This window comes from Elgaria multicarinata, chromosome 9 (genome assembly GCF_023053635.1).
Source record: "Elgaria multicarinata webbii isolate HBS135686 ecotype San Diego chromosome 9, rElgMul1.1.pri, whole genome shotgun sequence".
Taxonomy (NCBI): Eukaryota; Metazoa; Chordata; class Lepidosauria; order Squamata; family Anguidae; genus Elgaria; species Elgaria multicarinata.
The window spans coordinates 43,018,154-43,033,385 of NC_086179.1; the positions used below are offsets into that span (position 1 = coordinate 43,018,154).

Consider the following 15,232-nt stretch of genomic DNA (forward strand, 5'->3'; position numbering starts at 1 on the left):
GTGATATGGATGTTTATTCCCACAATAGTACATGACTGCTAAGCTCTGGGGCAAGACAAGTACTTTTGTGCTCAGCTACCTCTGGACTTCAGCAGTGTAGTACTGTAGTGTAAATCCCCAATAACTGTGCTGAGAATTGGTGCAAGTTAAGTAGGGTTCTGTATCCCTGAAACTAAGCAATGAAGTATATTTATCTCTCTTAGCCTACAGTTTATGGGAGGCTATGGTTAGGAAATTGCATTCAGGGGAAGTCTGTGTGTGTCATCATCATCAGACCCTAATAGCAAACTTTAGCTGGTTCGAAACAGGGCAGAAAGATTGTTAACAGGGACTGGCCAATGAGCCCACACTACATCACACCAGTCCTTTTCGAGCTGCACTGGCTGCCAGTCCATATCTGAGCACGATTCAAAGTGCTGGTATTTACATTCAAAGCCCTAAATCACTTGGGGCCAGGCTATCTGAAGGACTGCCTCCTCCCATATGTACCTGCCCAGACCCTAAGATCATCTTCAGGGGTCCTTCTCTGTGAGCCCCTGCCAAAAGAAGTGAGGCGGATGGCTAACAGGAAAAGGGCCTTTTCTGCTGTGGTACCCTAGGAGCGGAATGAGATCCTGGTGAGGTTTGCCTGGCACCTACATTCTGGCGCCAGGTGAAGACCTTTTTATTTTCCCAGTATTTTAGCATTTTACCATCGTAGTCTTTTCGCTCTGCTGTTTTAAATCTGTATTTTACATCTTTGTATTTCTGCTCAGTTTTATTCTAATTGTACTTTAGATTGTGGTTTTATATTGTGGTCTTAAGCTTCCATATTTTATATTTTACAGTATACCTTATGGTTTTAGTTAGTGTGAACCACCCAGAGAGATTCAGCTATTGGGAGGTATAGAAATGAAATGAAATAATAGGATAGGATAGGCACAGGGATGCAGCAGGAGCAAAAATCTGGCCAACCACCTTATGTGAGTTGAAGCGACTTCCACTTATGTAAGAGGGCCTTTGGATTCAAGCCTGTGTTTTTAGAGGCTGAAACTGTCACAGTCGCTTCTCATAAGCCCCACCAGACATTCTGACAAAGGATGGCTCACCAGTGATCTGCAAATAGGCATCTGTTAGCTGGGAGGAAGACCGCACTCCATTGGAACTGTGACATCATCAGAGATCTGTGCCTGCTCTCACTGGTCATGCATTTTCCAGTGTTCTGTTGCTGACTGCGATGGTTTCTGGTGCATTATACAGACATTAGCTGCCTTTCAATTACTAATTACCCTTTATTCTCCCCCTATTTCTTGTCACAGACTGACACTAATGCCCATAATTTTGTTATTCTTCCTGGGACCTGCTGTTCTAGTGATCTGATTTGTCATTTATGTATCAGAAACTTGAATGTATGCAGAAATGTACTGGGCTGTCCATCCTCCCGGATTTTAAGACTGGTGTAAATTAGTGTGGCAACATTAATCTCAGAGAGGTAAGAGACCAAATAAGTGAGGTGATATGAAAGTTGGCTTTTTCGGGGTTTGAGCTAGACAGAGCTTTATCTGGCAACAGATCTTCCTGATTGGTAACAATCTGATTGTTGTTTGTCTAATGTGTTTTTCTTTAATTTGAAAGCTGCACACTATGCCAACAAGATGTGGCCTGATAAAATGCGATCTCTTCCATAATGAAAGATGAGCCAAATTGAATTTGCTATCACCCGTTAGCAGGACCTAGGGCCTTGCTAGACGAGGCCTTAGCGCGCTGTGAGGCCCGGTTTCCCTGCTGTGTGTCCTCATGACGCACAGGGGAATCCGGGCCCAGGCCGCACTGAAGCCTGTTTAAAGCCGCCATAAGCAAAATCGCTTATGGCGCGGCTTTTCCGCAGTCCCAGCCTGAGGCCGGGACTGCAGAACGTCTAGCGACTTCCATGGCTTTTTGCGGCTACTCGCTTACTCATGAGTAGCTGGGAAAAGCCACGGACTGGGCACAGCACCGCTGTGCCCATCGGGGCGGGGGGGGATTCCGGGGGGGATGGGGCAGGGGGAGAAAGGCCAGACCCGGCAAGAGGGGGGGAGAGCAGGCATTGGGGATGGCAAGGGGGAGGGCGGGTGAGAGAGAGAGCGGCGGGCGCCGCCGCCTGGGCAATGCCCGGCATGGGGGGTATGCGCCGCTGTCCGGGGAAGCGGCAGGCGCCGCCGCCCAGGGGGGCAGCATCGGCCGGGCAAGCGGCGGGCACCGCCGCCCGAGCAAGCGGTCAAGTGGCGTTGCCAAGGCAAGGCCGGGGACAGGGAGGGTGGACGGAACGGGCATTAGGGATGGGGAGGGCAGGGGGGACAGAGTGGGCTGGGGGATGTCTTGGGGGGGATCAGGATGGGGGGGTTTCATTTTTTTAAAAAACGGACTTACCTGGTATGGAGTCTTCGGGCCGCATGTGGCCCCTTTAAACTTAAAAAAAAATGGCGGACGCTGCAGGGATCCCAATGTCCCTGCGCGTCCCGGGTCTGGAAGCTAACGTCAGTGCGCCATCGCCCCGCCTCCAGGCCGGCTTATCCGGCTAGGTCTAGCAAGGCCCCTACTGTCTATCTCTGTTCAGAGGGAAATATTTACTATCCTGAAAATGCAAAAATAGAATAATTATAAAACTATCTAGCCAGGACAAGAGCGTGAATGTTTCTAGCTGTACACTCAAAGGTAAAATAAAGCATCTTTAAAATCAAAACATATGTTAAACATGTGTATCATCTTTAACAGCAAAAGGTATTGGTACATTCACTACTTTCTCTTAATAGCTGAGGATGTTGTATAAATTACTTTGTCTAGTATTACAATTGCCTATCAGTAGAACATGGTATTTAATACCACAGTGAATTGTGCTAAGGATTAAGGGCTGTGCAGGGACCCCCAATTCGCCTCAGAGGCTGGTTCGGAGACCCCGGAGCAGCCCTGGAGCACTTCCACTTTTCTGGGTGCCTTGGGGGTTGGCTGCCTCGCCTCGGTGCCAAAGCCAAGGCGAGATTCGGGCTCTCCGAGGTGACTTGGCCTTTTCTAGATGCCAGCTGCACAGCCAGCACCTAGAAAAGCCTCCCTTTCCCCGCTCTCCCTGCTTACCTGTTGCTGCTGCTGCTGCGAAGCAGCCTGAGATGCCCCGAAGCTTCGGAGCCAATCAGCTTTGGCGTCAGGGCGCCTCGGGCTGAGCCAGAACCACCTCGGAACCAAGGCAAGGTGGGCCAATTTTCTGTATATTTGCACTGACTTGCATAACCCATCCTTTTGACTCTCCCAAATCGACTACTGAATACAGCTCAGGCTGCAGAAATGCTGCAGGATTTATTTTGTGGGCTTGCTTTTGGTTTCTTTAAGTTTCTGGAGCTGGAGGTTGGCTGAGTCATGGATATTGTTGGAAGAGATGAGCATCTGCATTGTGGGTTTAGCATCATAACCCTTGCCACATCAGCTTGAAGTAACAGTAGTATGAATGCAGTGCTTCATAGAAGGGGAATAGGGCTATCAGGTTATTAACCCCTGCATTTTTTAAGATTGATTTTCTTTTACCCTTCAGCCAGCAACTACTCTGTTTAAGGCTGTAGTGTGCTTAGAAATGTTATTAGTTTCCACTGGAAACAGATATATCTTCTAGGGTGCAATCTTATGCTTGTTTAGACAGAAAAAGTCCTATAAATTCCAGAATTACACTTGTAGGTATTTATTTCTGTCTAAACATGCATAGGATTGCACTCTTAATGACATTTGATTTCAGGTTAAATGAAGGGCATTTATTTTCAGGTTAATGGCAGGGTATGGTTCTTGAACATTTCATTTATTTTATTTTTTATTGTTTGTTACATTTATATCCTGTCTTTTTTCCTATTGCAAGGAACCCTAGGCAGCTCACATAGTCGTCATCCTCCTCTCCATTTTATCTTGACAACAACCTTGTGAGGTAGATTAGGCTGAGAGTCAGCGATTGGCCCAAAGTCACCCAGTGAGCTCCGTGGCTGAGTGGGGGCTAGAACCCGGATCTCTTGAGTCCTAGTCTAACACTCTAAGCACTACAACACTTTGGCTCACTGATTATATGTTTAAGGCTGCAATCCTATGCCCTATTTAATACAGTGGGATTGACTCGAGTAAATATGCATATGATAGCACTACAAATCTGTAGCTTTTAGGAGGGCATGCTTTTAAAATATGCAGCAGTCAACTATGTTGTTGAATGCTAAATTAGTTCTCTTCTGAGCAAAGAATGATTAGAAATAGATTACAAACTATCCTTAAGCAGAATTTTTCTCTTGCCAAATGCTGCTACTTTTAATTTGCATTGGCAAACCAGTGGAGAAATATATATTTTGCCAGAGTAGCAATGTTTTCACCAATACTAATAGTTGATATTGTCATTCACAGTTTCTGTAGAAGGGAGAATAATTTGCGTGTTTTGTTATAACTGCTGCAACATTATAGGTCATTTGGGCTAAAAGCGATATCTAAGTCTTAAGTCCTTAGCTGCACATCAGAAATAAAATCACAATGTAAAAATAGATGAGCCCCTAGAGAAGGTAAAACTGGTATGGGTAATAATTTTACCTGTCCTTCCTGTTTCATCGTTGGGGTTAAAATGTTACTGCAATAGCATGGGAAGCAACCAGAACGGAGTAGCAACCATACCTTTTCCTTGATGTCTGAATCTGGCAGAATTCTGGTCTCTAATCCAAAGGATCCTATCATCAATTAACAATGTAGTTGACCCTGTGTGTCAGTCGGCTTATTGCAACTTTGTTTTAAAATGCTTTTCTTACACACATTGATAGGTGGTGGGCAGTTTAAATCATACTTCATAGATTTTGTCGTGAAAGCTATTTCCACGTATGTGAACTTTGTTTGTACAAATGTGTTTCTGTAAGTTGTGGCTCATTTAAGCACAATAAATGTAAGCAAATAGAAACAACTATGTTTTACTAATTTTAAAAGGAAACATCTGAAATAATTTTCATTGTAGTTCTTGATTTGCTTTCCCTTTATATTTCTACCACCATTATTTGAAACACTGTCCAATTTTGAACCGGTCAAGTAAAATGAGCTCATTTCCATTTAGGGAAGCTGACTAGCTGCTGTTCCAAAAGGAAAAGACTTTATTTCCCTCTCCTTCCCAACTCTTTTGTTAGATAGGATTCTGTTTCTTCATTTGCTTATTTCTTCATTTTGAGTGATAGCTGTATACATGGGAGAAATATTGCATGTTCTGTAGATTTGTGCCGGGATTAAAAGGCATTTGGAAGCAGTGAGTCCTCCAAATCCGCAAGGACAGGAGTAAGGTGCGGTCTGTCTCTTCCTCTCGGAAGGGAGGGATTTCTCACATTTTTCTGGGATTAGGCAGACAGCCACTAGGAAGTAATTTGCCCTGGCCAGTAGTTATTTGAAGGCCACATTTGTGGAACGCTATTTCTGGCTATATCCATCAAGGATTGTCTTCATTGCTCTCTTGGGGCAGGGTTTGGGTTTAGGGTTTTACTACTTGCATGGAAGAGGGATCCAGTTGGAAAATCACAAATTTTTTTTTATCTTGATGGCTGAGAAAGTGGTTGGAAGAAGTTCTTCTAAGAATCCATAGGATCTTTGATTTTTTAGTGTACTTTCCAATCCAGAGGGTCTTAGACTTGTTAGCTCTGCTCCTTCTGCAAATAATTCCACCCACAGCAATTCCACCCACAGCATCCCCTACCCCATGCCAGCCTAAATCCTTTCAGCTGAAATGATTTCTTTTGAATCCTAAAGGTTTTTAATAAGAACTCTCTTGTTTTAACAGGCTTCCTTAAGCCAGACGTATTGCTGATAGAATGAAAAAGTTCAAGAGGAGACTTTCCCTGACGTTACGTGGAAGCCAGACTATTGATGAATCGCTCTCTGAACTGGCCGAACAAATGACAATTGAAGAAAACAGTAGCAAAGATAACGGTAAATATATACATTTCATTTAATTTTTTTTATCAAGTATTACAAAAACCAGCATGTTTTTATTATGATTGGAATTAGCTATAGCCATTTGTTTTAATTTGGTTATTTTGGTAGTGTTTTGTAGTGCATGCTGTTTAATTCTTGATGTATTGCAAATTAGGTGTATTATAGATCTTCTGATGGGTTACAGATTTAAAGTGAATGTTCCCAAATTGCCACTATGTTTATTCTATAGATATTATAGGTTATTTTGATATATTTAGCTCTAGAAACATGATTTGTAATTACTGTCATTTTTGCTACTTCTGTAATTTTATAGCAGTAGCAGTTAAATTCATTGGTTGAGTTACGAAATTCTTTTTCATGTTACACCTTGTTTTCAATTTCTTGCTAGTGCTTTAATTTCAGTAGATGAAACATTTTGTTTAGAAAGTAGAAGCTATGCTATCAAAATCTTGGGTTCTTAGAAGCACTGAATATGCATGACCAGTAGAATGTTAGCTTGAATTTGCGGTATAACAGATGGGATTGTTGCTGTATGACCAAGATATTCACTTACTACCAGCAGCATTTCAGTGTTTCACATTTCTGTGCAGAGGTAACACAGATTCTGTGCCAAAAAAGCTGAATCAATGACCTGGAGAAGTTATGCATGTCTCCCTAATTTGTATATTTTTCATTACTTTGCATAATTTGGCCAAAGCCCATAGGTCAGTGGTAGAGGTCATGCTTCTCATGAAAAGGTCCCAGATCCAATTCCTTGCAAAAATCTAGTCAAAGCAGCCTTCCCTAACCTGGTGCCCAGCAGATGTGTTGGACCGCAACTCCCATAAACTCCCACAACTGGCCATGGTGGCTGGGAAGTATGAGAGTTGTGATCCAACACAACTGGAGGGCACTAGGTTAGAGAAGGCTAATTTAATGGATCTCAGGTAGCATGACTGGGGAGGACCTCTGCCAGGGATCTTGGAAAACTCCTGTTGATAGTCAGTGCTAGGTGAGATGGAAGAATGATCTAGGCAGAGTTGTAGATTAGATTGGGGGTGAGCAGAAGATAGATCTGCAGCTGTTCAGAACTTCAGTTTCCAGAAGCCCCTGCAAGTGTGGCCAATGGTCAGAAATGCTGGAAGTTGAAGTCCAAAACATCTGGAGATCTACCTTTGGGATGTGATATATGAGACGGGGATTCATGTATTTATTTATTTATTACATTTTTATACCGCCCAATAGCTGAAGCTCTCTGGGCGGTTCACAAAAATTAAAACCATAATAAAACAACCAACAGGTTAAAAGCACAAATACAAAATACAGTATAAAAAGCACAACCAAGATAAAACCACGCAGCAAAATTGATATGAGATTAAAATACAGAGTTAAAACAGTAAAATTTAAATTTAAAGTCTTCAGCTGGCGACGAAAGGAGTACAGTGTAGGCGCCAGGCGGACCTCTCTGAGGGAGCTCATTCCACAACCGGGGTGCCACAGCGGAGAAAGCCCTCCTCCTAGTAGCCACCTGCCTCACTTCCTTTGGCAGGGGCTCACGGAGAAGGGCCCCTGTAGATGATCTTAAGGTCCGGGCAGGTACATATGGGAGGAGGCGTTCCTTCAAATAACCTGGCCCCAAACCGTTTAGGGTTTTAAATGTCAATACCAGCACTTTGAATCAGGCCCGGACCTGGACTGGCAGCCAATGAAGTTGTAAAAGGACTGGTGTAATGTGATCTCGCTGGCCAGTCCCTGTTAGTAAACGGGCTGCTCTGTTTTGTACCAGCTGAAGCTTCCAGACCGTTTTCAAAGGCAGCCCCACATATAATGCATTGCAGTAATCCAAACGAGAGGTTATCAGAGCATGGATAACTGTAGCTAGGCTATCTCTGTCCAGATAAGGGCGTAGTTGGTATATCAACCTAAGCTGATAAAAGGTGCTCTTTGCCACTGAGTTCACCTGTGCCTCAAGTGACAGTTCTGGATCCAAGAGCACCCCCAAACTATGGACCCGATCCTTTAGGGAGAGTGCAACCCCGTCCAGGACAGTGCAAACATCTCCTCGCCAGACAGATGAACCAGATAATTATCTTGGTTCAACCAGACATGTGGTGGAGCGGTGAGAGGCAATGAGATATGTAGGATGCTGAAGTCCTTTTCCCTGCTAGTTCGAAATTCTACATAGCCCTCTGCAGCCTTCTCTAAATTCAGAAGACAAGAATTTATTTGCAAATAAGAAAATCTACCTGGACAGCTAATGCTTTTATTAAAGCTCTGTAGGAGTGGGAGCTGCTGCAGGAAGCATCAATAAAACTCCAGCTGTACTTGCTATTCCCTTTAATTGCATGCTCATTATTTCTTGGAGTAGTGGTCACCATTCATGTTTATGTGGGCTAGGGGTAGATGGGTAGATGGGAAACATGTATATTTTTCATTACTTTGTATAATTTATAGTAAAGGTAGATGTTCATTGCTCAGGCCTAAGAATGAGTCACATTGTGCAATTCACCATCCAGATGACAGTTACTTCAGAAATGACCTAACTTCCCAGAAAGCATTACTCTGAGAGAAAGAGAAAGATAGCACTTAGCCTAATACATATATGTGTGTTTGAAAGAGAATATTCTTCTTTGCTCACATGCATTTTCCTGTTTACAGATAATTTAGAATGCATAATAGCTTATGATGATTTGACTCGCCATTATGCAGCAAAATTCTGGCCGCTCTGCGTGCCTGCCTTGCTGTGTAACAGACAATAAGGAAATTCAGTGCTTATGTGTACTGCTCTTGTATAAAATACATTTATGGAGTCATGGCTAGAACTGTCACCTCCTGCCTTTAAGAACAGAACCCTGCTGCTGACATTTGGTTTGAAGTGACTGTATGTATATAGAACTAAAACCCTTGGGGGAAGAAGAAACAAATCATAGCAGAAGGGAACGTTCTGTGTGTGTGCATGTGGAAAAGTGTGTAGGAAGGAGAAAGAGAACGGGGTGTTGTGCAAAGTACTGCAAGTGAGCAGTAAGGCACAAAGGTAAATGTGTCTGCATCTACCAAGCAAAATCAGAATCTCAGATTACAATTGCAGAATGGGAAGCTGCCATGTAACTGAAGGAAACTCAAATAGTTTTGAACAGAGTTGAAACAATTAGCTCCCATAATTTAATTAATTTCTTTGGTGTTAAATGATGGTTCCTAACTCAGTCTTGAGATAGGAGGCCTTGCCTCCAGTCTCAGTTAAGTTTACACGAGGTGGCCATTTTATGCTACTGCAGGTACCCAGGTTCTTAAAATGGTGGTCGTTACACATAATATTTCCTAGTTCGAATGCTGTGTTTTTATATACCTTGGGCAGTATCTTGTTCAGCACTAGCACGAATGTAGACTGCATAAGTGATCACTAGCATATCGCCAACAGCATTTGCTGATGGGTGTTCCAGGGATTGTGCTAGAGGTCACTTAAGTTAGCACAATGTAATTTTTATTAGCGCTATTGCTGAATTGGATACTGCCCTTGTGTGGGGGGGGGGGAGGTTAAACCTGACAACTTATGACTAAATATATTCAACATTACACTTTTAAGATATTTTAAAATAGTAAACTTTTAAATGTCAAAACAGCCCAACTTCGCTACCTCCTGGCTAAACATAAAGCTGGTTTGGTCTTATGTGTTTGAAAGCACTTACCCACTGAGAAATACAGAATGACCCAGAGCAGTATTTCTCTCATTTTCTGGGGCAAATGTCCACCTGCCATTGAAAAGCCATTCCACGTTACTTCACATCAGCTCTGTGTTTGGTAAGGGGGTAAATAATTCAGGGTGACATCTGGAAACAGCCTTTAGAGTAACAACTTTCTTTAAAAAGTCATGGGGAAAACAGGTTTGTTTGTGTAGCAGAACGTGAGCAGTATAGTCTTTACAAGTTTGGGGAAATAGGATGTTTTCTTTTGTACAAAATAAGACCTCAGTGTATGTGCAGGAAGACATGTTCAAAATTAACTTGTTTCCTTGTGATATAATCATAGTAGATGTACTGCAAGGTTGTCAGGCCTGATTTAAACAAGGAGCTGGGTGAGCAAGAAGAACCTAACTATGGAGCACTGCAGGATTTACTGTGGCAGTGTTGCAGGCACTTGGGTCTCTTTTAATCTGAACCTCTGCTATTATGTGTTTCCATGTCAGTGGAGTGCTCTGCTTATCCAGGCTATGAATCAGTAGCGTGCAAACGCACTGCACCCACAACAGAAGCATCCTGATGATAGAAATATGTTCCCCTACCAAAATTTTTCTTTGTACATCATGTATGTATAGCATGTACACTTATGGGGACAGATATTTAAGGTGCTGTTTGTGCAATGTTGTGATTTCTCTTATGGCACCATTAAGGAGCAGCGTTACAATTTCTAGTTCACCTTGAAGCCTACCCACGGTTCTTGTAGTATTGATTTCATCATGGCAAAACATGCAGCATAAGGCTTACTGTTGTCATAAGTATGTCATTGGGTTTCCTTTCAAAGTGATCCAGTGGCCGCAAATATAACACACAGTTTTATGCTACATATGACTACAACAAGGGCGCTGAATATATTAGTAGAGAGTTTCTCTGTCCTTTGACTGCCAGAGGGTTTATTTTGACATCTTGCTATATTAAATGCTTCCCGATCTTGTTCCTAAGCAACCGCTTCATGCTGCATTGGATGAGAATATTTCTGTTCTTCTAGAATCCATTATTTCCACTGCTTCCATCATCTGTTATGAAGGAACTGCAAGCTGTGTTACCTGATCAGTCTCCCTATCCGCAAATTATTATTTTGGTTTAATTTAAGGGTCCGCTCAAAGGGGTGGGTCATCTTGAATCATTTTGAGTTGATGTCTCATAGAATATTCCATCACTGCTCTGAAGAGATTCAAATTGTGGGTATGTGCCTGCCTCCTTTTAGAGGGCCGGAATATCCTGTTGTGGTGAGCAGTTGCCAAGAAAAAGCTCCTTGGCGCTTCTTGTAGCTACTCACCATTTCCCTTGATGGCTGGAATCCAGAAAGATGTAAAACTTAATAATCTAAAATCTTTTGTGGGATCTGTGGGAAAGTAGTAAAATGATTTCATCATAAGACGCAGCTTACTAAATATCAACCAGGGACTTAAAGCATTTAAAAAGTGGTTTCATTTATGGTTCTTTGGACATTTTATCGTTGGGAGCAATAGTCTCATTTTAAAATGTTATGGTTGACCAGGGCATGGTCTTAAGGCATGTGATGTAGCAGCTTTAGCTTGCTGAAGCTGCCTGCCTCGGAATTGTTATGTATAACACCTTAAATTCCATCCTGGAAGAAAGTCGGGATATAAATGAAAGGTACAACGTGTGTGCAGTTGTCTCTCTGGAGGGATAATTGGGTCATTATCTTGAATAGATTTATCTAAGGGTGCTTCTAAACAAGCAGTGATGTGGTGGAGCCAAGGCTCACAAAGCTGAAGAACCGAGGTATCTTGATTACCAGGGATAACAATCTCATCTGCCACCCCCAGACTCCTCTATTCCTCTTGCACATAGCTGCAATCCTCACAATAGCTGGCAGGGGGTTGGGGTTGGGGGGGCACAGAATGGATTTTACAAGCAAAAATATATTATTGGGAGCTACCCCATGCACACATATATAACACACATATATCTAGATAGGAATCAACACAGCTACCTTTAATTTTGGACTCTCCATGGGGGTGGAGCAATGGAAACTGCCTTAAGAACATGAGCCATGCTGGGTCAGACCAAGGGTCCATCTAGTCCAGCACTCTGTTCACACAGTGGCCGACCAGCTGTCGACCAGGGACACACAAGCAGGACAGGGTGCAGTAGCACCCTCCCACCCATGTTCCCCAGCAACTGGTGTAGAAGGGCTTACAGCCTTGGATACTAGAGGTAGCACATAGCCATCAGGACTAGTAGCCATTGATAGCCTTCTCCAGGAATGTATCCAACCCCCTTTTAAAGCCATCCAAATTGGTGACAATCACTACATCTTGTAGTAGCAATTTCCATAGTTTAACCATGTGCTGTGTGAAGAAGGACTTCCTTTTATCTTGAATCTCCCACCAATCAGCTTCATGCGATAACCCTGGGTTCTAGTATTATGGGAGAAGGAGAAAAATGTCTCCCTAGCCACACCCTCCACACCATGCATAATTATGTACACCTTTAACATGTTTCCCCTTGCCCTCCTTTTTTCCAAGCTAAACAATCTCACCTGTTGTAACCTTCCCTCATAGGGGAGATGTTCCAGCCCACTGATTATTTTAGTTGCCATATTGTGCACCTTTTTCAGCTCTACAATGTCTTTTTTTTAGGTGTGGTGACCAGAACTATACGTAGTATTCTAAGTGTGGATGCACTTCAGAATCTACCATAATACCCCTGCAAGTCAAGGCTTTTATTGTACAATCGCCCCATCTCGTTCACGGAATTTTATGAGGGAGGGCAAGCAAAGGCATTTTCCACTTGTAACCCTCACATTTTTTCACCTCTTCTGCCTTTTTTTCTTTCCACCCCAAAAAAACCCACTGAGAGAGAGTAGCTGCACAAAATCCATTAAGATGTAGCTGCATAATTTCTTTCGATTGGTAGCGCCAGGAGTCATCTGATTTGGGGAAAAGTGCGCCAGCTTGGGTTCTCTAGCTTGTAAACACAATTGGTTATGACATATTTGGATAGAATATAAATACTTCTTCGTGTAATTTCAGTGGGAGTATTGCTCTCAAGTAAAATGTTGAACATCTGAAAGAAGCCTTCTTCCTCATCTTAACAGTTTCCTTGGGGGAATTCCCATTACTTTCTTCCCTACATGACTTCTTGCCTATTGCCTTGTGTTGAAAATCTATGTGGAACAGGATCAGGAAAAGGTAGAAGAGGCTTTGGGATCATGGGCCAGTGTGTCTATTTGATTTTTCCCATAGTTCTTCCATAATAAATACATCAATAAATAACAATCTCCATATTCAGGTGAGTTCTGCCTGGACCTGTGCCCCAGTCCTGTCCTGCAGCCAGCAATAGAGTGAAAATCCACCGGGCGCGTCTGTCGAGGCCCAGGGGGCTGGACGCAGGGGCATCCACTGCCCCTGTGGGGCCAGTTGGATTTTTGCCCCATCTACTCCTTTGACAGATCAACGGTATCCACAGCACTAAAGGCAGAGCACTCCAAAATGCAATCTCTCTCCTATGTTATGGGTGGTCGTGTAAAATACAGGACCTCTGACAACCTCGCTTGTTGCTTCCTTCAGAGAAGTGAACGGCAACAGCTGAACATTACTATTTAATGAGCACAAATGGATTGCGGTTGAGCAGTCGGATGTCTTTGTATCAACCCTTGTTAACATTGGTCTGGTCATTGGAAGCTTTTCACTGCAGACTATCAGCGGTTGAACATTGCTGTTACTTCATCCAGTTTCGCCTTGTGCTGTGGTGTTCTCAGATATAAGACACAATGCAAACAATAGCATTTGATTCACTATGTGCTGCCTATCCTTTTTGAAAATACAGTTAGACAAGTAGAATGCTTCTGTGCATCAGTCCTTTTTCATAAGTACATGATAACTGTGAGGAGAAATCAAAGTTGGTGGATCGTGAGGGACAAAGGGAGAATGGTTGGCTGCCCTCCCTCGCCGCTGCTGTGCATCTGCCTCCCCATTTAAGTTTCCTTTCCTCCGTTTTATTTTTCCAGCTCGCTTGCTTTCCCCTCCCATTCCACCCTTTTATCTTCTCAGCTTGGTTCCCCTCTCTTAGTCTCTCTTACCCCTTAGTACTCTGTAGGTTGGAATCCTCTTTTCCCTGCACTTGTGTTATTGTCAGGGCTGCATCTTCTGTTGGCTAGGTGGACTGTCCCTCGCAGGTTTCCTGCAGCCTGAGGCTATCACTTACATGCTAACTTTGGCCAACTTGGGTGAGTGTGTGCGTGCATGCGTGCGTGCGTGCGTGCTTAAGGGATTCTGTGACAGAGGCCAGTAGCTTGCCTAGGTGGACTGTCCATCCCAGCTTGCAGTGCAACATTCTGGGGAAAGGGGTGTAATATTCAATGTATGATGACATTAAAAGTAGTTGCCCGGGGACCTAGCTTCCTCACCATAGGACAAGGTGACAGAGACATAGATTGAGTGACTTCGCTTTATTCAAAGGTGAATCAGGTGACGCAGACCACACTTCAGAAGTCATGGCATTTAAGTTTAGGAGTTACAGATCAGTTAACTTGAGAGCAAATAGCTCAGAACTTAGATTAAGGAACAGACCAGAAGCAAGTACATAGTTTTATTCAGAGACTTAACTCTTAGAACAACATTAGGGTTCAAAGCACTTAAGAGAGCCAGGCAGAAAGTGTAATAAGCAGTAAAGATAGAGTGGCTGTTCCCTTGCAGGGAACCAGACAAAGTCCCAAATTCCTTGTGCAGCATCAGTTGCAAGTGTGGAGTTTTTATGTTACATGATTTTCTGGAACCACGAACAGACCAGGCAGAAAGTGTTCAGCAAACAAAAACCATTGCAGATGAGGAAGAAGAGTTCTAGGCAATAAAAGATGTTTGTTTGCTTGTTTGTTTGTTTATTTATTTAATTTATAGCTGAAGCTCTCTAGGCAGTTTACAAAAGTTAAAAACAGTGAACAATAAAAAGTATACAAAATTTAAAACCATCAAAAATATAAAAACAACAGTATAAAACAGTATCCATTTTTAAACAACAGTTCTGGGGTCCATTAAAAAACAAACTTAGTATATGTATTTATGAATTTATTAATGTTGACAACAGCAAGGCTTCTTTACTTGTGTATCAGCTTATAAAGAGGGGAGTGGTTTCTAAGCTCATTAATAATTACTCTGTTCCAACAACTGAATTTGACCCATAAACAATCAATACATCAAAACAGGGCATTTCTGCTCTGCCCTTTTGGGCTGATGTTGTGAGCAGAGATACACCCCAAAACACTTCCCTCCCCTTGTGCTTGTTTCCCATGAACGATTTCTCAGGTAACAAATCAGACCCTGGCTCTTTCAGCTGCATTTGATAAGACATTTCACTCTTTCAAATCCTATCCCTCCTTTCACCTGTAACTAGCTGAGAAGTTGGACAGCCATGAACATAGCTGCCAACTTCCTACAGCTATACTGGATTCTGCATTATTCTTACTGAATCTCAAGCAAACTCAGGTGCAGAGGCTGTAAGGCCTACCAGGCCAAGGCAAAACATGACAGTAGTGACAGTACCAGGATGCTGTCAGGATTGGATTTTTGCTCTGACAGTACTGCTCAAGATAACTCCCAAGTTTTCTTTACATA

The 15,232-nt window shown here is 42.9% G+C and overlaps 1 protein-coding gene across 1 annotated transcript in view; it reads left to right on the forward strand.

Moving 5' to 3' along the window:
• The window catches only part of CDK17 (cyclin dependent kinase 17), an 88,082-nt gene that overhangs the window by 26,541 nt on the left and 46,309 nt on the right, over positions 1-15,232 (forward strand). The window contains exon 2 of the mRNA XM_063133744.1: positions 5,783-5,931. Within this exon, the coding sequence (XP_062989814.1) occupies positions 5,814-5,931 (118 nt within the window). The 5' untranslated portion in view covers positions 5,783-5,813. The remainder of the gene's footprint in view (positions 1-5,782; positions 5,932-15,232) is intronic.